Source organism: Meleagris gallopavo, chromosome 31, assembly GCF_905368555.1.
Source record: "Meleagris gallopavo chromosome 31, MGAL_WU_HG_1.1, whole genome shotgun sequence".
NCBI classification, from domain to species: domain Eukaryota; kingdom Metazoa; phylum Chordata; class Aves; order Galliformes; family Phasianidae; genus Meleagris; species Meleagris gallopavo.
The window spans coordinates 1,399,442-1,420,500 of record NC_139434.1 but is presented as its reverse complement, the minus strand read 5'-3'; the positions used below and the strand labels follow the sequence as shown (position 1 = coordinate 1,420,500).

General features: G+C 57.8%; 1 protein-coding gene across 1 annotated transcript; it reads right to left on the bottom strand.

Moving 5' to 3' along the window:
- Positions 1-1,078: 1,078 nt before the first annotated feature.
- Positions 1,079-20,642, bottom strand: ANKRD52 (ankyrin repeat domain 52). The gene is made up of 28 exons (XM_085212271.1): positions 20,495-20,642; positions 18,710-18,793; positions 17,229-17,307; positions 16,689-16,759; positions 15,625-15,825; positions 15,424-15,511; positions 15,156-15,298; positions 14,805-15,017; positions 14,614-14,692; positions 13,910-14,024; positions 13,740-13,822; positions 13,540-13,657; positions 12,965-13,033; positions 12,409-12,549; positions 12,207-12,284; positions 11,809-11,920; positions 11,373-11,444; positions 10,798-10,999; positions 10,351-10,438; positions 10,128-10,245; positions 9,673-9,892; positions 9,507-9,594; positions 8,900-8,983; positions 8,376-8,521; positions 7,961-8,043; positions 7,664-7,746; positions 7,312-7,403; positions 1,079-6,668 (listed from the first exon to the last, which is right to left on the bottom strand). Exons 1-28 carry the CDS (start codon positions 20,519-20,521, stop codon positions 6,424-6,426), a joined length of 3,222 nt encoding a protein of 1,073 aa, XP_085068397.1. The 5' UTR covers positions 20,522-20,642; the 3' UTR covers positions 1,079-6,423.
- Between the last annotated feature and the right edge of the window lie 417 nt (positions 20,643-21,059).

Sequence of the window (21,059 nt, the reverse complement as noted above, 5' to 3'; positions counted from 1 at the left end):
AATCCTAAGAGCACCGGGACCCCAAACAGTGCTCACACCGACCCTAAGGACAGCAGGACCCCAAAACCCCGCTCACACAGACGCTAAGGGCGGTGGGACCCCAAACGGCGCTCACACCGACCCGAACGGAGCCCAACCCACGTCCTGGCTGAGGGACGGACAGATGGACGGACAGACGGCGGCTCACCACCACAGAGCAGCACTGGGAGCAGAGCACAGCAGTTCACCCTCTGGCTGTCATCCCCTGCAGAGGAGGGGAGGAGAGAGAGGGAGAGGGAGAGGAGAGGAGAGGGAGGGGAGGGGAGGGGAGGGGAGGGGAGGGGAGGGGAGGGAGGGGAGGGGAGGGGAGGGAGGGGAGGGGAGGGGAGGGGAGGGGAGGGAGGGAGGGAGGGAGAGGAGAGGAGAGGAGAGGAGAGGAGGGGGAGGGAGGAGGGAGGGAGGGGAGGGGAGGGAGGGAGGGGGGGGGGAGGGAGGGGAGGGGAGGGGAGGGGAGGGGAGGGGAGGGGAGGGGAGGGGAGGGGAGGGAGGGGAGGGGAGGGGAGGGGAGGGGAGAGGGAGGAGAGGAGAGGAGAGGAGAGGAGAGGAGAGGAGAGGAGAGGAGAGGAGAGGAGAGGAGAGGAGAGGAGAGGAGAGGAGAGGAGAGGAGAGGAGAGGAGAGGGAGGGGAGGGGAGGGGAGAGGAGAGGAGAGGAGAGGGGAGGGGAGGGGAGAGGAGGGGAGGAGGAGGGAGAGGAGAGGAGAGGAGAGGAGGGGAGGGGAGGGGAGGGAGAGGAGAGGAGGGAGAGGAGAGGAGAGGAGAGGAGAGGAGAGGAGGGGAGGGGAGGGGAGGGAGGGAGGGGAGGGGAGGGAGGGAGGGGAGGAGGAGGGGAGGGGAGGGAGAGGAGAGGAGAGGAGAGGAGAGGAGAGGAGAGGAGGGAGAGGGAGAGAGGAGAGGAGAGGAGAGGAGAGGAGAGGAGAGGAGAGGAGAGGGGAGAGGAGGGGAGGGAGGGGAGAGGAGAGGAGGGGAGGGGAGGGGAGGGAGAGGAGGAGGCGAAGCCAAACCCGCAGCCGCCCCGCACGCGGCTCAGCCAGGCCACAGCTTTCCATGCGTTCACTTTATTATTGTCAAGTTGAACAAGATCAATAGGACGGGATCGAGTAAGGCCATGTTCCTCTAATTATTTCTTTTTTCCTCCTTCTTTGCATCGGAACGAGCTCAGACAACGCTCAGACACGCGGATCCACACGCACACGGGGACACAGAAGAGGAAGTCGTTGTACCTGACTGCTGATGAGGTCTGTCCTATCATATCCAAAGAGACATTTATGTGCATAATATACAGAGGTGCAGCATTTACACACAGGATATTGTAGAGACACAGAGCTTGCTACAGATGCCTTCACGTCCTCGGAGACGCGTCCCCTCCCCGCTGCCCCGCTCGGCCCGGAGCTCCGCGTTACGAACCCGAAAAAGCGCCGTTGGGAGAAGAGGTGCCAACAGCTCCTGGCGTCCTTGGAGAGAAAGGAAGAAAGAAACGAACAGAAAAAAGCAAAAAAGAAGAGGAAAAGAAAGAAAGGAAAAAAACCAACTACCCCAAAGCGAACAACGCATTCCGAATGGAAGGGGTGGTTTTGTCCTTTGGTTTCCTACTGAAGGCAAAGAGGGACGCGCTCTGCTCAGCTCGGACGCGACGCTCGCGGTTCTGTGGTCCCTATGGGGGGAGCGGGGGGGACGCAGCCCCCAGCCCCACCACACAACGCAAATAAACCAAAAAGGTTGTTTCTGGGGTCTCTGGTTTGTTCTCTGTTTTGGCTTTTGCTCCGCACTGCGCTCGGTGCCGGAGCTGCGAGGCTGGGAGTGCTCAAAACCTAAAGAGTCATTCCTGGTTTGGTTTTTTTTTTCTTTCCTATTTTTATCTTTTTGTTTTGTTTTGTTTTGTTTTTTGGAGCTTTTGCTCTGTTTTCAGTGCTACTTTCGGACCTGTCAGACTCAGCCCGGGTTGGTGGGGCCGGGACCTCAGCGGTGCTTTGGGTTGGGGATCGGGATGGGGGGCACAGGGACGGGGTCTCACTTCTCCCTAAGGAAACACAAATTGCCTGCAGCTCGGGAACAGCAACAAGAAAACACACCGAGCACCTCCTCACCACCGCCGGGTTATTGGGACTGTGGCCGTCAGGACAAAGCAATCGCAGCCGGGCTGCGGGCGGTGCGTTACATTCAGTGTTTGTCAGCAGTTTCTATGGCTCAGTCGGGCTGTGCAGCCCGGAATTCTAGCAATGGCAGTGCAAATACACCTTTTCGAGTTGAAATGTATTTGTGCTGTTTTTTCTTTTTTTTTTTCTTTTTTTTTTTTTCCCCTCTCTCTCTCTCTCTCTCGTAACACAACTTCCCTTTGTTCATTCATTCCCTAGAAACAAACTTTTTTTTTTTTTTTCCTTTTTTCAAGTTAAAAAATCAAAGAATAATTAAAAAAAAAAAAAACAAAACCCAAAGACACTCTCGTAATCCCTTCCTTCGCTGCTCTCTATCCCGTGGGACGCTAGAGGGAATTCAGACTCATGCTTTAACAAAAGTGCTTATTACTTGAAGCAAGTGCTTTGGACCAGGGGGCGGAGAGAAACTTCCTTTTGTTTTGGGGAGGGGGCAGACGGGGCTGTTTGTTCCACACCCACACGGACAGCTTGGAGGGGGGGGGGGGGGGGCGAAAGGTCGCTGCTTGGTGAGCTCTGCACCAAACGTGTGCCGAAGGGAACGCGAAGCAGGAATGGTCCAACTTTGGCATCGAGGTGGCAGGGAGGAGCGGGCGGCAGCGGAAGTTTCCCTCCATCCCTCTTACAATGCACTGGGAAACCATCACAAATCTCGTTTAGCAAAATAATGCATTATTACCAAACACTTTGATTATTACTTAAATTGTCAAGCTGTGCTGTCAAATGTATACAATACAGCGTTAAAGGAGAACAAGACTGGGACCCGCAGGGAACGCGGCCGCGCTCCCCTCCCCCATCGCCCCCCAGCCCCCAAACCGTGGATGCGCTGCTGAAACCTCATTTCACTCCACTGTCATTATTATTATTATTATCATCGTTATTTATAATAAGACACGAGGGGAGGGGAGAGAAAAAACTCCTCGCTAAGAGCAAAGGACGCGTCCACGTGAAGCACGGTGCTGCGGAGAGGAAATGGAGAAGCCCTTGCAGAGATCACACTGATTGTCTCATCGTTTCGCCGTCGCGCTGAGCAACGGGGGGCAACGCGCGGCGCGGACAGAAGGCAGAAGAGATCGGGTTTGGAAAAAGAAACTGACAAACACAACCACACCGGGAAAAGAATCGAAAGGAGAGAAGGAAAAGCAGCTCTGTGTGCTCTAAGGAATTCTCTCGCCCTGGGTACAGGAAAAGCTGCGACCGACACGCAGCGGCCAGCCGGCATCTGTGGCCGGAGCTCCGCCACCACCCCACGGCCGGGGCTCCGTGGCCACGCGGTGCCGGACTCTGGACCCCTTCTCCCACCCCACGGAAAGGCGAGGAGCCGGGAGATGAAGGACGCGGCCAGCGCGGCTCGGCGGCCATGTAAACAAATCTCTTTTTTTTTCCAGTTCTTCTCTGCAGAACACTGAAAAGGATCTTCAAAAAGGACCTTATAATTCAAGTTTTGTGAGCTCTGGTTCCCAACTGAGGTATTCGGTGCAGAAAGGTTAACACTTTCCTTCAAGCTGGAGGACGGGGGGAGCGGGGAGCCCCGAGCTGGGGGCAGAGAAGCCAAGGAGCACAGCCTGCGCCGGGGCAGCAGGAGCATCGCCGGGACGCCCCTGGGTGACACAAAGCGCTCGGCAGACGAAGGCCAGGGCTGCCGCTGCTCCCTATTTGGTTCTGAGGGCTTTGGTAAAAGAAAGCCGCAGAGCAGCAGGCGCTGCCCGGGACGGCCGGCACCAACGCGACAGAGAGCCTCCAACTTCCAGCAGGCAGCGAGACACAAAGACGCCGCTTCGGGTACAGAAACGCTTTCCTTCCTACGCTGTGCAGAACCGAGAGGCACCGCAGGAGAGGGAGGGATGGGCTGGGAGGAGCAGAACCGAGCAGAACCGAGCAGGACTGAGCAGGACCGAGCAGAACTGAGCAGGACCGAGCAGGACTGAGCAGAACCTGAGCAGGACTGAGCAGAACCTGAGCAGGACTGAGCAGAACCTGAGCAGACTGAGCAGAACTGAGCAGAACCGAGCAGAACCGAGCAGGACTGAGCAAAACCTGAGCAGAACCGAGCAGAACCGAGCAGAACCAAGCAGAACCGAGCAGACTGAGCAGAACTGAGCAGAACTGAGCAGGACTGAGCAGAACCTGAACAGAACTGAGCAGGACTGAGCAGAACCTGAACAGAACTGAGCAGAACCGAGCAGAACCGAGCAGGACTGAGCAGAACCTGAACAGAACTGAGCAGGACTGAGCAGAACCTGAGCAGAACCGAGCAGGACTGAGCAGGACTGAGCAGGACTGAGCAGAACCGAGCAGGACTGAGCAGAACCTGAGCAGAACCGAGCAGAACCGAGCAGGACTGAGCAGAACTGAGCAGGACTGAGCAGGACTGAGCAGAACTGAGCAGGACTGAGCAGGACCTGAGAGGGCCACAAAGCAGCTGTAAACAGGCCCTGAGCCGGACATGAACAGAGCACAGCCAGGCCCTGAGCAGGCTGCAAGCAAGCCATGAGCAGGACACGAGCAGCCCTGAACACAACATGGGCAGAATCCAAGCAGGCCACGAGCAGGAACCAAGCGGGCTGCAAGCAAGCCATGAACGGGCCAAGAACAGGACGTGAGCAGGACATGAAGTGGCCACAAACAGGCCCCGAACAGACCGCAAGCAGGCTGCAAGCAGCCACAAACGGGTCACGAGCAGGACGTGCGCAGGGCCCAAACAGCGAGCAAGCAGGCCATAGCAGGCTGTGAGCAGGCCATGAACAGGAACCAAGCAGGCCACAAGCAGCCAGCAAGCAGGCCACGAGCTGCAGCTCTCCCAGGCCCTGCTCTCGCCCCAGGCCTCCCCCAGCCCAGGCGGTGACAAAGTCAGCAGCAGACGCCGACCGCGGGCGGCCTCCCCTCAGCCCTTCCCTTCCTCACTGCCCGTCTTTGGCTTTGCACAGACTCGTGATATGGAGCAAAGAGTATCGGCTTTGCACGTGATACTGTTACAGTAATTCGGAAAGAAAAAAACAAAACAAAACAAAAAACTCAACAGTGCAACGTTTCTCGAATGCTTCACACCTGCATTATAAATATGATCTCTAAAATTAGAAAAGAAAACCCGAAACAACAAAAAAAACCCAACGATCTTACATACACGCATGCTAATAAAACCTGCTAACGTGCTGCGTTAGAAAAATAAATACAGACCTATCAGGGTTGTGAATAAGGACTCTGAAGTGCATTTTCTTCCTTGTTTAAAGGCTAAAAGTTTCAGATTTTTTTTTCGATTTTTGTTGTTTTTTTTTTTTAAAGGTAAATGCTCGTTTCTTTATAAATAATCTTTTTCTTTTCTTTAAAAAAAAAAAAAACAAAAAAAAAACAACACTGACTCTCGCATGGGAACGGCCATGCAACACAGAGAACGAAAACTCCAAAAAGAATCAAAGAATCGTCTCTTAGGATCCAACATTTTGTCAAGAGGAAAAAAAAAAAAAACAAAACCAAAAACAAAACCAAAAACAGAAAACCAACAGAATCCCTAAAGTGCCTGGTGTGGGGAGCGAGGTTCCAGCAGCGCGTCCGCAGCACGCAGACCGCAGAGCCGGGCAGCAGCACCCGTTTTTGCATAAAAATGACAGCTGCCAAAAGGGTATTTTAGTGTCCCAGGTACAGTAGATCTTGATTCAAGTGTCTGTATTGGAATCGAAGGATGAGCAGAGAGAAGTGACTCGAGAGGAGCGTTACAGTGGCACTTGGCCAGGAGCCAGCACCCACACCCCAGCGGCTGCGAGACCACCCCGATCCCAACCCCACACCAAGAGTTCAGGCTTCCCCGTTCCGGCTTGCAGACAGCGTGGGGACACCAACGGAACCGATTTCGACCCACCCCCAAAAGCTGGGAGCCAAATTCTCTTCCCGTCAGCAGCCTGACGGATGGTCCCAATCAGCTGCTTTTTTTTTTTTGGACGAATTGAGTTTTTCTCATTTTGGTTCTCTGTGGCCACGCAGCCCAAGAGAAGTGGGGGATGCCAGAGGAGCGTGGCTCGGTGCTCAGGGCAGCCCTGCCAGCACCGCCAGCTCCTCGTTACAGCAATTAGCAGCGCAAGCACCACGCTGGTGCTGCAGCAAGAAGAAGAAGCGTTGAACTCTTGGTCTACTCGGCCATGCTGGAAGGCCCGCCCAGTCTTGTTCTCCTTTAAAGTGCCCTATATTTATAGAATTTCTAAATAAATATAATAAGATATTAGGTCACCCATAGTTTAAGCTACTCCGAGTAACAGCCGTCTAAGCCGATGGCGCTGTGCCGGTCCTTGCCGTAGGGGCAGGAGCTGCCGTTGGGCAGAGACCCGCAGGCCGCGGTTTTGGCTGCAATGCCGCAGTTCTTGAGGAGGTTGAAGCTGAAAGAGCTGATGGCGTCTTTAGGTGGGAAAGGCTTCATGGTGGAGAGGATAAGTGCCAGGCAGTCGGCGACGTCTTTGTTGGGGGCGCACGCCAAGGCTGGGGTATGACCTAGGACAGAGCCGGAGGTGAGGGGGCTGCTCTCCAGGACCCCCGGCACGGGCTGAAGGGAAGGAGGGGGAGGGAAAGACTTTTGCTTTCCGACTCCAGGTCGCTCCGTGCCCTGCAAGGGGCAGCTTTCATCCCGCTCCTGTCTCAAAGGACCCTGCTTGCGGGCACCAGTGATCCCTGCCGTTTCTGAAACTGCTTCGAAGCGTGCCGGGATCAGCGGGAGTGAAATACAAAAGCCTCAGAAGCCCCGGCAGCGGGGCAGACCTAATGATATTGTTCCCAACTTAAAGGTGTTCCAGCAGAGCAAAAACTGCTGGGATAAACAGCTTCTGGTGGCAGCACCCAGCTTCTGCCAACTTGCAAGTGAGTCAATGGCTTCTCAACAGCTCAGGCTGGCACCAAGCGAGCCCAGGAGGTACATGAAATAAAAAGCCCGGAAGATGCATGAGGTTAAGAGACACGCATCTGAAACCCCCCTGGGACCTGGGAATGCTTCTGCAGGGGGTGACGGGGCGTCAGCATCTTCACCCTGACTGAGCGCACGCAGCTCTCACGCAGAAGGGGTGGGAAAATCCCAACGCCACCAACCGCCTCCCCACCAGCCCCCGAGCCCCACACAGGGCCGCCCGTGAGCAACACGCACCTTCTTCATCCACAGCCAGCACGGTGGCACCTCTGCTGAGCAGGGCCTGGACCACGGTGGCCAGCCCATTCCGTGCAGCGATGTGGAGCGGCCTGGGGAGGGGAGGGAGCGGTCAGGTGCAGGCAATGCAGCAACCCGGCCCTGGGCAGCAGGACCGCCCTCCCCCAGCAGTGCACGCGCTGGAATTCGTGCGGGCATTGAGGCTGAGCACTCACTGCACGCACCAAACGAGTGCATCTCCTTCCACCATCCTCTTTTCTCTTTCTCCTCTCAGCCAGGCCTCACCGCCCCCCAGGAAAGCCCTGATTTCCAACCCCCGCCACCTCCTGGTGCCAGCTGTCCAAATACTCACATCTGCAGAGCACTGTTACTTGCATTGATAAGGCCAAGGTCTTGGGTTTCTCCCAGGATCAACAAGGCACACTTTTCATGACCCTGTAAAGGAGAACGAAGTGTTTATAGCACACAGGCAGCAAATGCAGCCAACGGGAGCTGGGTGCTGTCAAAGCACAAAGCAATCCCCTGGGATTCAGAGACATTCCCTAAACACATCCTTCTGGAACAGCTCACCACTTCAGAAGGGTCTGCAAAGAGAGCTGCTGTTTCCTAACTCCCTTCCCTGCAATGTCTCTGGGCTCTGGCTCCCTACCTTGCTGCAGGCCAGGTGAAGAGCTGTGTTCTTGTTGACATCCAGCACAGTTATATTTGCTTTTGCTTGGTACAGCAGGAACTCTGAAACGAGGAGGGACAGCTGTCACGAGAAAGCGAAGCTCAGACCATGGCAGTGGGGGGAGCAGCCACATGCTGAGGGGCAGGAGTGGCACAGCCTGGCTCCAAAGGACCCCAGAGGAGGCAGAGGGCTCTCGCAACCCATGCTGGGGAAAGCAGCTGTGTCGGTGCGGCTGACAGCCCCAGGAAAAGCTGAAAGCACTGCAGTCCCCGAGCAGCAAACGCCTCCACTCCCCCAGGGAGGTCCCAGGCACCGCTGCAGGACATGGACAGTGTGGTGGCAGCCCTCTGCCAACTGGCCGTGCCTGGGGAAGGGGTGGCTGCCGACCACGTACCAACCGCTGCAGTGTGCCCGTTCTCAGAGGCTATCATGAGGGGAGTCCTCCCCAGTTTGTCAGTCGTGTCCACCTCGGCTTGGTGGCGCAGAAGCAGCTGTAAACCATGGATGTTGTCTGCAAAGGCAGCAGCGTGAAGGGGTGTCCTGGGAAGAGGAGAGCTCAGGTAAAGAGAAGGGCATAGGATGCACCACAGCAAGACTGCCTAGGCCTGAAGACACGCCTGGGGACATCAGAGTTGGAACTCGATGATCTTAATGGTCCCTCTTCCAACCCAGACCATTCTATGATTCTACGATTTCACGCCAGGGGAAGAGCAGAAGCAGCAGAATTGCTTTTCTCCACTGGGTGCAGCCATTCCCTCCCACAGCCACCCCAACAAGCTTCCCCCATGCAGACCCTAAGGTCAGGTAGCACTGCTGCCACTCTCCTGGTGGGAACCTCACGGCCACAGCAAAAAGGAAGAGCTGCAGGAGTCACAGCCACCACTCAGCAGCACCACAGAGAGCAACGCCTGTGCTCACCTTCCTTTGGCATCTCTGCTATTAACAATCTTGGCACCTAATGCTTCCACCAGCATTTCAGCAGTGCTGTCCTGGTTGTTAATTCTGCAGTGGGGACAAGAAGGAAAGTTAGAACGAGACTCAGTGGCATTAGTATGGCTGCAACAGGAATGAGGAGCAGGCTCCTGAGGCTCAAGAGCCAACAGCAGCTAGTCTGGAGTTGCTTAGAGTAAAACACCCTTTATCTTTTTTGATGACAGTCAAGGAATCACAACACCATCTCACAGAACTGCTTTGCTCATCCCTCTGCTGTCAGCTTTCCAGGGGCTGACCCTCCCACCTCGGCAGCTCCACCAAGCTGGCACGTGGACCTCATGCACGCAGCCAACAAGACAGATGCCCTGCAGCCCCCAGAAGCCCTCCCATGGTCTGGCAGCAGCCTCTCTGCCACAGGGGAGCTGGGACAAAAGGGTTGTATAACCCTGAGCTGTTACTGCCACCCAGAGAGGAGCCCTTGGCAAGCAGGACAGCGTTTGGAGCTCCATCTGCAGGCTCCAGCCGCCCTGGCCCTGTACTCCTCTCCCTGTCACCTGTGAGAAGAACCCGGGGCAGTCCCGACACCACTTACACTGCACAGTGCAATGGAGTAAAGGGGTTTCCTTCTAAGTATGCAAACGGATTGTGTTCAAGTAACAATTCAAGACAATCTTCATGCCCTGTGAGGAGAGAGAGACATAAGGCCATCAGCACCCAGTCAGAGCAGAGGTGGGATGGGGCCCAGCCCCGGTTCTTACCACTGTACGAAGCCCAGTGCATTGGTGAGTAACCGCTGTAGTCCACCACAGAGTCCAGAGGGTCAGTAGAGAGGGCTGCCTGCAGCAAGGTCCTCAGGATTTCTAAGTGCCCACACGCCGATGCAAAGTGGATCGGGGTCCGGCCTTTGAAATCCCGACACAGAACGAAGGCATCGTGGTCCAGCAGAGCAGCCAGGCAGTCCTCACAGCCCGTTACAGCCTGTGCCAGAAGAGAGGACGAGGTCAGACCTCCTCCTTTCACCATCTAACAACAGAGCTATCCCCTTCTCCCACAGTTTCCTTCTCAAACGCTGCGTTTTAGAAGAGGAATTGGGCTATTTCACCGAGGACTCTTGTGGCAATAGGAACCACTTGCTTGTCCTCCAAGCAGCCCCGTGCAGGAGGCATGAGAGCAGAAGCTGCAGGGCTCCAGGCACCCCCAGAGATGCACTCACCCCCCGATGCAGAGCGGTCCTTCCTCTCTTGTCGGCTGCGTCAGCTGTGGATCCCTTCTCCAGGAGGAGGTGGACGCAGTCGACGTGGCCGTTCATGATCGCCAGCATCAGTGGGGTTCTGTGGGGAGGAGGGGGCTTGGCATCGTGCTGGGCTCAAGCGCTGCCTGAATCCTAACCCACCGCCCTGAGACACAGCCCCAGAGAAACACGCAGGCAAACTCACTGGCCGTGGATGTCCATGACATCGGTGATGTCTGCCCGCTCCCCGCTGTCTATCAGGAGGTGCAGGGAATCAGTATTCCCGTTGGCAGCTGGAGACAGCAAAGGAAAGGAGTTACAAACCCGCACTGATGAGTCCCTCCTTCCAGCTGCCACCACACACCAGAGGTGCAGGCTGTTGCTCAGCAGCCAGGCACCCGTGGCTGAGCAAACTCATTACACGGTTGCTAGGCTACAGGGCTGATCAGTACATGCACAGGCTGAGCTGGAAACACGTGTGTGCAGAAGCTGCTGCTGGGCAACTGGGCCCTCAGCTTCTCCAGGTGTGGCACCGCGCCGGTCCCATCCTGACCACAGGCATCGCCCTAAGCCACAGCCCTTTCCCCTTCCCTGGCAAGCAGCTGGGAAATGGGTAAAGGAGCATCCCCCTCGCAGCCCCCAGCCTCATTACCTGCAGCGTGGAGAGGGGTCCACTTCCTCTTCCTCTCCTTCACCAGGGCAGATGCGCCGTGGCTGGTGAGCACCTCCACGCACTCGGTGGAGCCTCTCTCCGTGGCGAGGTACAGGGCCGTCCGCCCCTTGTGGTCCCGCACATCCAGGTTCACGAGGGTTTCAGCAAGTGTCTTCAGGGCTTCACAGTGACCATTATAGGCCTGAGGACAGAGCAGCTGATGTCAAAGCAGCGTCCAGAGGCTGCAGCCTGGAGATCCAACACAGGGATGGTTCTGCTGCCCTCCGCTTGCACTCCCACCCCCCCTCCCCCACACCACACGCAGATGAAGTGGCCACGAAACAAAAAAAGCAAGGAGCCTCAAATGCAAATCAAAGGGACTTCGAGCCGCGGCCTGTGGGAAAAGCCAGCTCCTGGGCTGCTGCCTTCCTTCCTGCTTTGCCCCACGCAGCTCTTTGGCCAATGTGGTGGCCCAGCCCACGCTGCTGGGGAGCAGCAGCTCTCGAGGGCACAGCGAACCCCAGCACAGAGCCAAGTGCCCTCTGCCACCCTGGGGCTGGGCCAGCCGTACTTACAGCTAAGTGCAAAGGGCTGACTGGAATGGTGCTTTCCACATCCTCCAGGCAGTTAAAAGACATTTCCAGAAGCTGCGACAGCAAAAACACAAACCAGTAAGTGCCCCCTGAAAACACTCCATCATGGAGGGCTTCAACCCACACCCTATCTACCAGGCAAAAACAAAACCAACTCATCTGCTCTAGAATGATCTGAATTTCAGGATAGAACCTTCCTTAACCTCACCCAGGCCCAAGTTCTTCTTCCGTGGTACCATCAGCACAATGGCTCGCCGAGAATCCCTGTGGAATTTAATCAAACCCGCTTCCCTTCCTTCTGGACAAATGCTGGCACTGCAGTGCTTACAATGCATACAACTGGACACTGCAAGGCTCCAGGGCTCCTCGTGGGGGCCTCCCCCATCCCCTGCAGCACACAAGGCTTTGCTTTACTCACCAGTTCAAGGTTCTGCCTGTTGCCATATGCAGCTGCATAGTGGACAGCAGTATATCCCTGCTTGTCCCGGAGGGATGGGTCAGCACCATTATCCAGCAAGAACTCTAAACAACTGCAGCAAGACAGAGAAAGGGAGATCAGGAGAACAGTGAGAGTAGAGAAGCATGCACAGGAAGGAACCTCCTGCTTGATCTGAGAGCAGTTGCTGTATGAAACCCTGCTGGACAAGGAGTGCATGCAGACACCCTGGGGATCAGGGTTGATGGCCAAGGTTTGCTCAAGAACCAAACCAGCAGGTGTTTCCTCATTGCAGCTCAGCTCAGAGTAAGCAGGAGTGAGATACAGCCCTGGGAAGGGGTGAACAACAACCAACGTCCAGAGGGGCTGCATCGACTCACAAGAATGCCTCCTTCATCCTGGACTCCTTCAGTGGCTCCTCATCAGTGTCATGGCTGTTTCCTGAATGAGTCTCTGCTCTGAAAGGTCAGAAGCTCCCATCAGTTTGCTGACCTCCATGAGGCAGCCCCTCCTCACAAGACACCGCCTGGGGAGGTGGCCAGGGCACAGCAGAGCATCCCCCCTCTCAGGGCACACGCTCACCTCCTGTACGTGTCCGAAGCAGCAGCATAGTGTAAGGGGGTACAGCCTTTACAGTCAGCCTCGTTAATACTGGCTCCTGCAGTGACCAGTGTCACTGTACACTGATAGCTGCCGTTGGCAGCTGCGTAGTGCAGCGGAGTCCTGGGGAGGGGAAAGGAGAAAGGGCTGAGGAGCACTGATTGTCACAGAGAAACCTGTGGGGCATCAGCAGGACCCAGGGAGATGCCCACAGCAGCTGCTGAGCTGCACCTCACTTTTGGGCAGCTGTTCCATTTAAAGAGCCAGAGCCAGACTCCTCAGGGAGACATGGGGTTAAAGAAGCAGCGTATGCAGGGCACTAGATCCAAAAGCCTCCCTGGAGGCAGTGTTTTCCCTTCTGATACCAAGCCCAAGCGACCAGCCTGCCCAGATTCAGCTGGCATCACCTCCTAAACCCCAGCTCAGCCCTACACTACTGCTGTGAGGCTGTAAAGACCACACGCAGACCTGGGAAAAGCCCAGCCCAAACCCAGCTGCTGCAGAGGAATCACCTTTGCAATGCCCACAGCATGCTTACCTTCCGAATTTATCTCTCCTCCTCAAGTCAGCACCGCTGCTCAACAGCAAATTAAGACATTCAACGTTCCTACAGGAGGTAGGGAGACGAGTTAGACACAGATGAGAAGGGAACACAGCAGGAGCGCTAACTCCTCCTAGTTGCAGACAAGGCAGCTACACTTCTCACCCACACAGCCTGGCTGTGCGGAGCTCAATGCAGCCTGTCATCTCCAGCCATGGCTGGATGCTGCTCGTACAAAGCCCTCTAGTGAAATCACCCCCTTCTGCCTCCTGCATTGCCAGTGCTGTCCTGCACCGCACGGTGAAACTGAACGAGGCATTCACACGGCCAGCTAAGCCTGCAGCTCTTCTGGCATCAGACTGCGAACCCTTCCCCAGTCACAGCCCAGTGAGCATTTCAGCTCCACGTTAAATAAAGGTGAACAGTCCCAAGGCGCAGAGGCTGGGATGAATCAGAATCAACAACACCACACGGCCCAGAGGCGTCTCTCTCTATTCCTGGCTCTGAACATACATCCCTACTGCCTGCCAGAGCCGGGCACAGCACCCAGGGGCAGGCAGTGCTCAGCTCACCCTCCAGAAGCAGCAGCGTGGAGGCAAGTCCTCCCAAGGTTGTCAGGTGTGTTGATATCAAAGCCTGCAGACAGCACGTGCTCATTGCTCAGCGAGGAGACGATGCTGTACAACTGACCTACAGGGCAGAGTGCAGGGAGTCAGGGCAGTGCAGGTCTCACCCTGATGCCCCCACAGGCAGGGACAGCCGAGCCGCTCACCTGAGGAAAGTAGCTTACGACAACAGTCTGAAAATCCAAAGAGAACAGCTAAGTGCAGAGGGAACATGTCGTGGATCCCACGCCTGCCAGGAGAGGGGACGGGGTCAGCGTGGGCCACCCGCGCATCCTCCAGCCCAAGGACGCAGAGGGGAGGAAGAGATGTTCCTTACCTTGCAGTGTCAGCACCATTCGTCATCAAAGTACTAATTAGCAGCTCATGGCCATATCTAGCAGCAACGTGGAGGGGAGTATTGCCGTATTTGTCAGCACAGTCAATCTCACTGCCTGGAAAGGGAAAGCCAAGCGTTACCAGTGGATCTCTGCACTCTAATCCCAGGAAGCAACCTTGATCTGAAAGAGGCTCAGACTGTGCTGGGAGTGATGAACACGAGGCCCAGGCTGTTCTGATGGCTGCGTCCCATCTCAGGGACACGGCTGATAACTCGAGCCCATTCTGTATCCTGCAGGACAGCTGCAAGCCGCTGTCTGTGCTGGGAGCCCACCTGCCAGCCCGGGGCATTAAATTTCCCCTTGTTCCCCAGGAAGGGATGCGCTCAGCCCCCAGGTCTCTGGCTGAACCCCTGGGGTGCTGCCAAGCCTGCTGGCCTCCCATAGGAATATTGTCTTTCAGCCTGGTCGCAGCAGCAGGCCTTTGGCTTTAGCTGCTCTGACCTGGCTGGAATTTCAGTGCTCTGTTCTGCACTCACTGCCCTTAGGAGCTCGTGTGCCCTCCACTGCCCCAGTCAGCACAGGGCAGCAGCCCCATGAGACAGCAGTGAATCTGAGCGATCACTGGAGACCAGGGAGACCCTGGAGGAGGCACTGAGCAGCACAGCAGAAAGGTGGGGTAACCCAGAAAGCAGCAGCCACTCACCATTCTGAATGAGGATCTGCGAACGCGTGAACCGCCCGTGGATGGCAGCCATGTGCAAGGGGCTCTTCCCTTCCTTACTCTGCAGGGAGCAGAAGCGAGGTCACATCAGGCTCCCGCCACCACCCCAAGCTCCCCCCGGGGCAGCGGACCCCCCCATCCCCAACCCAGGGCTCAGCCCCTCAGCACCAGACCTGAAAGTTGACGTCGGCCCCGTTGTTGACGAGGAGCTCTAGGCACAGGGCCCCGTTGGTGGAGACAGCAGCAAAGTGCAGAGGGGTGAAGCCCTTCTCGTTAGGCTGATTGACGTTGGCGCCGTAATTAACCAGTTCATTGGCCACGGCATCTTGGCCCATGTAACAGGCGATGTGAAGTGCAGTGTTACCGAAGGAATTTGGTTCATCGATCTGCGGGAACAGCAAACCCAGAGGATTTGGGGGTTGAGAAGGAAAAAAAGGGGGTTGAGAAGGATGAAAAGGGCAGCCACAAAGCAGCCCACCTCCCAGCCTCCCCAGCTCCCAGACCCCTGGCTGTGGGCTCCTCACCTCCACGCCCAGCCGCAGCAGGTGACGCACAACTTCGATCTGCCCGCTGGCTGCCGCCGTGTGCAGCAGGGTGTAGCCCTTCTTGTCCTTACACATCACGTCGGCTCCCCGGGCCACCAGCAGCTTCAAAACTTCCAAATGCCCTGTGGGAAGGAGAGAGGTGAGAACCGACGGGCACGCGGGCACTGCGGCCGCACACAGCGCTGCAAGGCGAATCCGGAGGCAACGGGGGAAACGAATCGAGGGCGACGTCTTCTGGGGCACCCACCCAGAAAAGCTGCCCAGTGGACGGGCTGGCGATCCTTCTTGTCACAAGTACTCAGGCTGGCCCCTTTACTTAACAGCAGGTTCACCATCTGGGTGGAGGAAAGCAGAGTGAGGGGCAAGGCTGCCGTTCCGTCCCATCCGCCCGGTGCTGCAGAGCAGCCCAGGTGCAGGAGAGGTGAGGAAGCGGCGCCCCATCACCCACCTCGAGGTGGCCGCTGTGCACGGCGTGGTGCAGCGCCGTGCGGCCCGTGCGGTCAGCGACATTGACAGTGCTCAGCAGGGGGATGATGGCCTCCACGCACTTGGTGGCCCGGTTGGCAGCAGCGACGTGCAGAGGCGTTTGCCAATACTTGTCGCGGGCATTGACGTCTGCCGAGTGCTTCAGGAGGAGGTGAAGTGCTTTCTGGCAGGAGCAGAGGAAAGGAGAGCTCCAGCTCGGCCCGCAGGCTCATCCCACCCGAGCACAGCCGTGAAATGCAGCTGCATGGGGGTACCGGCCTGGGAGAAACACATCTGAGCCACAGGATTTTACTGTCAGCGAGGGCTCATTTGTGGCTAAGGAGGCGCAGAGCACCCAGAAGGACAACAAACGGAACCCAGTGCCCTCATCCTATAGCGATTTCCCTCTTTTGCTGAGAGAGGCCGTGTGCTGCAGCCTCCATTCGCAGCACCTCCTGCCTTCTGGACACGCAGTGACTTTCCACACACGCTCACAGCCCACAGCAAACGCCTCTGGCAGAGCTTTACGCTCACGCGTTTCATCTCCTGCCTGCTGCCAATTAGACAATCCACGAAGCCAGCTGATGTGTGCTAACTTGCCCTGCGTGTCAGATTCAGAGCTGCGGATCCCTGGCTCCAACCAACACGGCAGCAACGTTTCTTGCTCTCAAGTAACTCAAAACAGGACAAAGTTAAGTGGGATGAAGTTAAGCCCACAAAAGCCAAACGTCAGGAAATCTTTCCAACAAGATCTCTTGGAATCGGCTCCAAAAAGGAGAGGGAGCCCCATTATCCGTCAAAGGAACATAAAGCTGGATTAACCAAAGCCCTTGGGAAGGGGGAAAAGGCAGGAGGGCAGCGTGGGGAAAACACACGTGCCAGCTCCTGAAGGACGGAGGGAACAGAAAGGATCTTCCCCAGCTCTCATTTTAAGCATCTGGATTACGAGGTCATCCTCTCCCCACTCCAACAAGAACACCCATCCGAGCCGCAGTCAGGCCAGGCAGAAGGAGAAGGAGAAGCATTCCTCCTCCCAGCAGCACGTACCTCATTGCGAGAAGCCGCAGCGCGGTGTAACGGAGTGAGCCAACCAGTGTCCTTCGCATTAACGTTAGCACCTGAGGAAGAACGAGAGCAGAGGTCAGGGAGCAGAGGTGACCAACTGCTGCCGTGGATGCTGTCACAGGGGGCTCCTGCAGGCACGAGCGCCGGCCCTGCTGCAAAAAGGGGCTGCGCTGAGCTTCAGGCGAGCGCAGAGCCCAGGAACAAGCCACATCCCTTGAAGGCTGTGCCAGCTCCCCACCGAGCCAAACAGCCACAGCAGAGCCCCAGAACGCAGCTCCCTCCTGGCTGGGTGCCCACCTCTGTTGGTTCAGCTCCACGTTGCTTCTCCGTCTGAACAAACCTCTTAGGATTACAGAACATTTCCTAATCTTTCCCTGGCTGCAATTCCATTGGCTTAATTACAGGGGTGTTTGGAGGGTGACCAACCCCTCCTGCTCTGCACCCCCGAGCGCAGAAGGGATCAGAACGATTCCCTCAAGGCAGCCCCAGTGCTGAGCAAAACGCCTGAGCCCTGGCCCTTACCTGACAGTATGAGGAGCTCGAGGATTGCAACATCTCCTATGTAGGCAGCAGCATGCAGAGGTGTTCGTCTTTCTTGGTCCTGAGCAGGGATGGAAGGAACTGCCGTCAGCTCTGAGAGCAGGGGACCACTCAGCACAGCCCCTCCTGCCCAGCACAGCACACGCAGATGGCTCAGGGCAGCAGTGGGGAAAGCCGCTCCAAACGAGCAGCCTCCCACCATGGGAGCCACAGGCAGCTCCTGCAGCCTGCTGCTGGAGGCCAGCGAGGCTTGCAAAGCCCCTCTCCAAGCCTTGGTTGGATTAGCTGAAGAAAAAACACCTTTCACTTCTGTTTGCTCAGGGCTGGGCCCTGCGGAGCCTCTGCCTCCAGGCACTCAGCTCAGGCGTTCCTCAGGGAAGTGCCACGTACCAAAGCTGGGAAACAAGCAGGGAGAAAGCTGGAAGAGCACAACTCGCTTCCAGTCCCACATTTTGTGTTGGGGGAGAAAAGTAATTGTTTTTCAGAGAGTTGAGGACTGGGAAATGGTGGCAAGTCTCATTTTTTGCAGCACGCTGAGCTGGCACGGCCAGGCAGGAGGATGTGAAAGCGAAACCCAGCTGTCAGGTCAGCAAACAAGCAACAACATCTCTAAACCTGCACACCAGAAGGAAATTACGCATCAACAATCGTGGTTTTATTCCCTCGGCAGCTGCACGAGAGCCCGGCAAAACAATCCCAACACTCACAGCGAGGACGAAGCGCTGCCCGGTCCCTGACCCAGGCAGGCACAGGGAGAAGCCCTCAGCCCTTCGGACCGTGCCACGACGTTCTGCCACAAGCAGCAGAGCAGGCAAGCACGTGCTACAGGGGCAGCACAGAGCCAAGCACCGCAGCCCCAGCAAGGTGGTGAAGCAGAACACAGCGGTGCTCGTGGCTCAGTGTTCGGGCTGGGAGCACAGTGACTGCTGAGCCAATGGTGTGTGCACCAAGAGGGGACCCATGGGGACGTCCCAGAGATGAGCAGCACCTTCCAGCATCCACCAGGCTCGCTCTGCTTTGCTAACCAGCTCCAACCTTCCTCCCTCCACTGGGAATAACCTCACAGTTGTGTTCTCGTCAAACTATTCTAGGTCAGCATCCCAAAGAAGTAAAAGGTGAAGCGGCAGCGTGGCAGAGCTGAGCCCCCATGGGAGCCCTCCCACGCAGCCCACCGCCTCCCAGCCACGCTCTGCGCCACGCAAGGCTTCAGGAAGAGCTTCAGGGAGGGATTGAGCCCCATCCTTCCACACACCCCATTTTACACCATGGACACCACGGGACAAAACACAGCAAACGGTGGCGAAATCCTGAAACCTTTTGGAGCCCCCAGCTCTGAGCTTCCTGCAGAGAGCCCACCCCAAACCCCTCCAGCAGCCCACGCCCCCCCGGCTGAAGGGCAGCGCTGCTGGGAAGCACAGCGGGAGCCGGGTTTGGGTCCAAGCTGCAGGCTGGGCAGCACTCACCAGTACATTGATATTCTCCTTCTGATTCAGCAGCGACCGCACTTCCTCTACATCGCGGTTGAAGATGGCTTGGACCAGAGGAGGCTGCAGAGAGAGGGATGGGTGGGAGGTGAAGGAGGGAGATGGGGCCCCATCCAGCACTGAAACCAGAGCAGGGTCTGCGTGAGGAGCAGGATGGGGTTCTGAGCAGCTCAACCAGCACCAGGGACCGATCTTAAAGCCAGCAGAGGCGGTTTTCATGGCACTGATATCGTTTAGCAACGGGAATTAATACATTTCTTTAAAAACCAGCCAATTACTTCAGCAAAGGGAACCCAGCAACGATAGTTCTACAACTCTCCATTTCGGCTTTTGTGGGTGAAAGTCTTGTCTTCCTGAATAATTTTGCACTGAGGACACCATAAAATATTTTTATCTTTTGCCTCGACGACTTTGCCTCACAGGAAGCCCAGGAGTCATAATAGAATACTTTTATCACCAGCTGCAAGGACATCTTCCTTGGCTGCCACATATGCTGCTCTAACATGGCCTCACAAGCAATGGGAATTGCTTGGAAAAGGAAGAAGCCACTGAGGGGGCTCAGGAAAATGGGGAAGGAGAAGGTGGGCACTCGACCACCCTTCCTAGCACTGAGTTTGCCCAAAGGGACACGAGCACCTATGAGACTCCTTGGAAAAGAATGAACGCGCGTGCACATACAACGCAGATACATCTCAGCTGTTCAGATGTGGAACTGAACCCTGAGAGGGTGCTTGTTTGTCACGTCGCCTGTCTGTACTGCGGGGAAGAAAGGAGTGCTGCTTTCTAACACTGCATTGGGGTTACAGAGTTTTCTCTTGGATTCCGGATGACAACATGGATGGGTTTTGGATGGGGAACGCCCAGAGGATGGCCAGAAAAGCTCCCTGCTATGGAGCCCAGGCAGCGGTGCTGAGTGCAGGACGGTGAACCACAGGGTGCCCAAACTCAGCTCAGCGGGAGATCCCGGATTTATCACCGCTCTCCCATCCCTAAAAGTGGCACCGCACCCCATGCGTTTGGTGGGGCAGCAGCCACGGAGCTCAGCGCTCTGCGCCCAGCACTGCCGGCTCCCGCAGCATCCACCTGAAAGCCGTCAGAGCCGGGGAGCGCATCCCGGCTCGGCGGCAACGCGTGACTCATCCCGTCGGAATGCAGCGCGCTCGGCATCCCCTCGGCTCGACGTTAAAAAACACAGAAATAAAATAAAAACGGGCAAACGCTGGCAGATGGCACCGCGCTGCCGACACACCCACCGCCACCCGCGGGGAAAGAACCGCTCCGGTGGCCGGAAAAATAAAAAAAGTTCTCTTTTAGCCGCGGTCGGGCGCCCGGTTCCCCCGCCAGCCCTTCCCGTCCCGCGGCCGCGACGCTCCGAGAGGATCGGACCCAACCGGGCCGAGGCGGACCCTGCGGGGAGAGCCGGGCGGGAACGGAGGCGGCAGGGGCCACGTGCGGGCGGCGCTGCGGGAACCGCGGCCGTACCAGAGCTGCGGGCCCGCGGCCTCCCCCGCGCCGATCCCCAACCGCGCTGCGGCTCGGCGGCCCCGACCGCCCCGCCGAGCGCCGATCCCGGCGCTGCAGCACCGCGGGAGGGCCGGGGGGTCGGGCCGGGCCCAGCAGCAGGTTGCGGTCCGGCGGGAGGCCCCGCGGCCTGGGGCGGCGGCTCGGCCCGGTGCGGAGCGCGGTAGGCCGCGCATCCCCGGACTGGCGTGGCGGCGGCGCCGGGCGCGCCGCGGGCTCGGCGGGCGGACGCGGCGGCCGTACCTGGTCCGTGATGCTGAGAATCCCCATCTCGGGGCAGCCCTCAGCGCTCAGCTCCCGGCATCGGGCTCCGGCCGCGGCGGCTCCGCTCGGGCGGCTGCGGGGCGGGGAGCGCCTGGGCCCGCCCACCGCCGGGGAGCGGCTGACACCGCCGGGCCGCAGCGCCGCCGCCGGCCGTTATCACCGCCAGCACCGGCGGCGAGACGGGGCGGCGAAGCCGGGCCGGGCCGGGCCGCGGGGGTCGTCGCCCCATCGGGCCGGGGCGCGGGGAGGCGTCGGGGGGACGAGGCGGCCGGGTCTGGGAACGGGGCGCCGAGGGTGTCTTGCACGTGCGGGTCTGGAGCTGCCGCGGTCGGGCGCGGACGCGAAGCCCGGGCCGCTTCCTTCGGTTCCCCTTCCCGGGCCGGGCGGCCCCGCCGGTTCCCCGTCATCCGTCCCGCGCCCCGTTGGCCTCCGGTTGGGTTCCCCACCGCGGGCCGGGGCCGCCATCGCGGAGCTCCCGCCGCCTCCCGGCCAGGGAGAGGCCGAGGCGGCGGCCGAGCGTCGCGCCGCGTTACAGAGGCTCCGC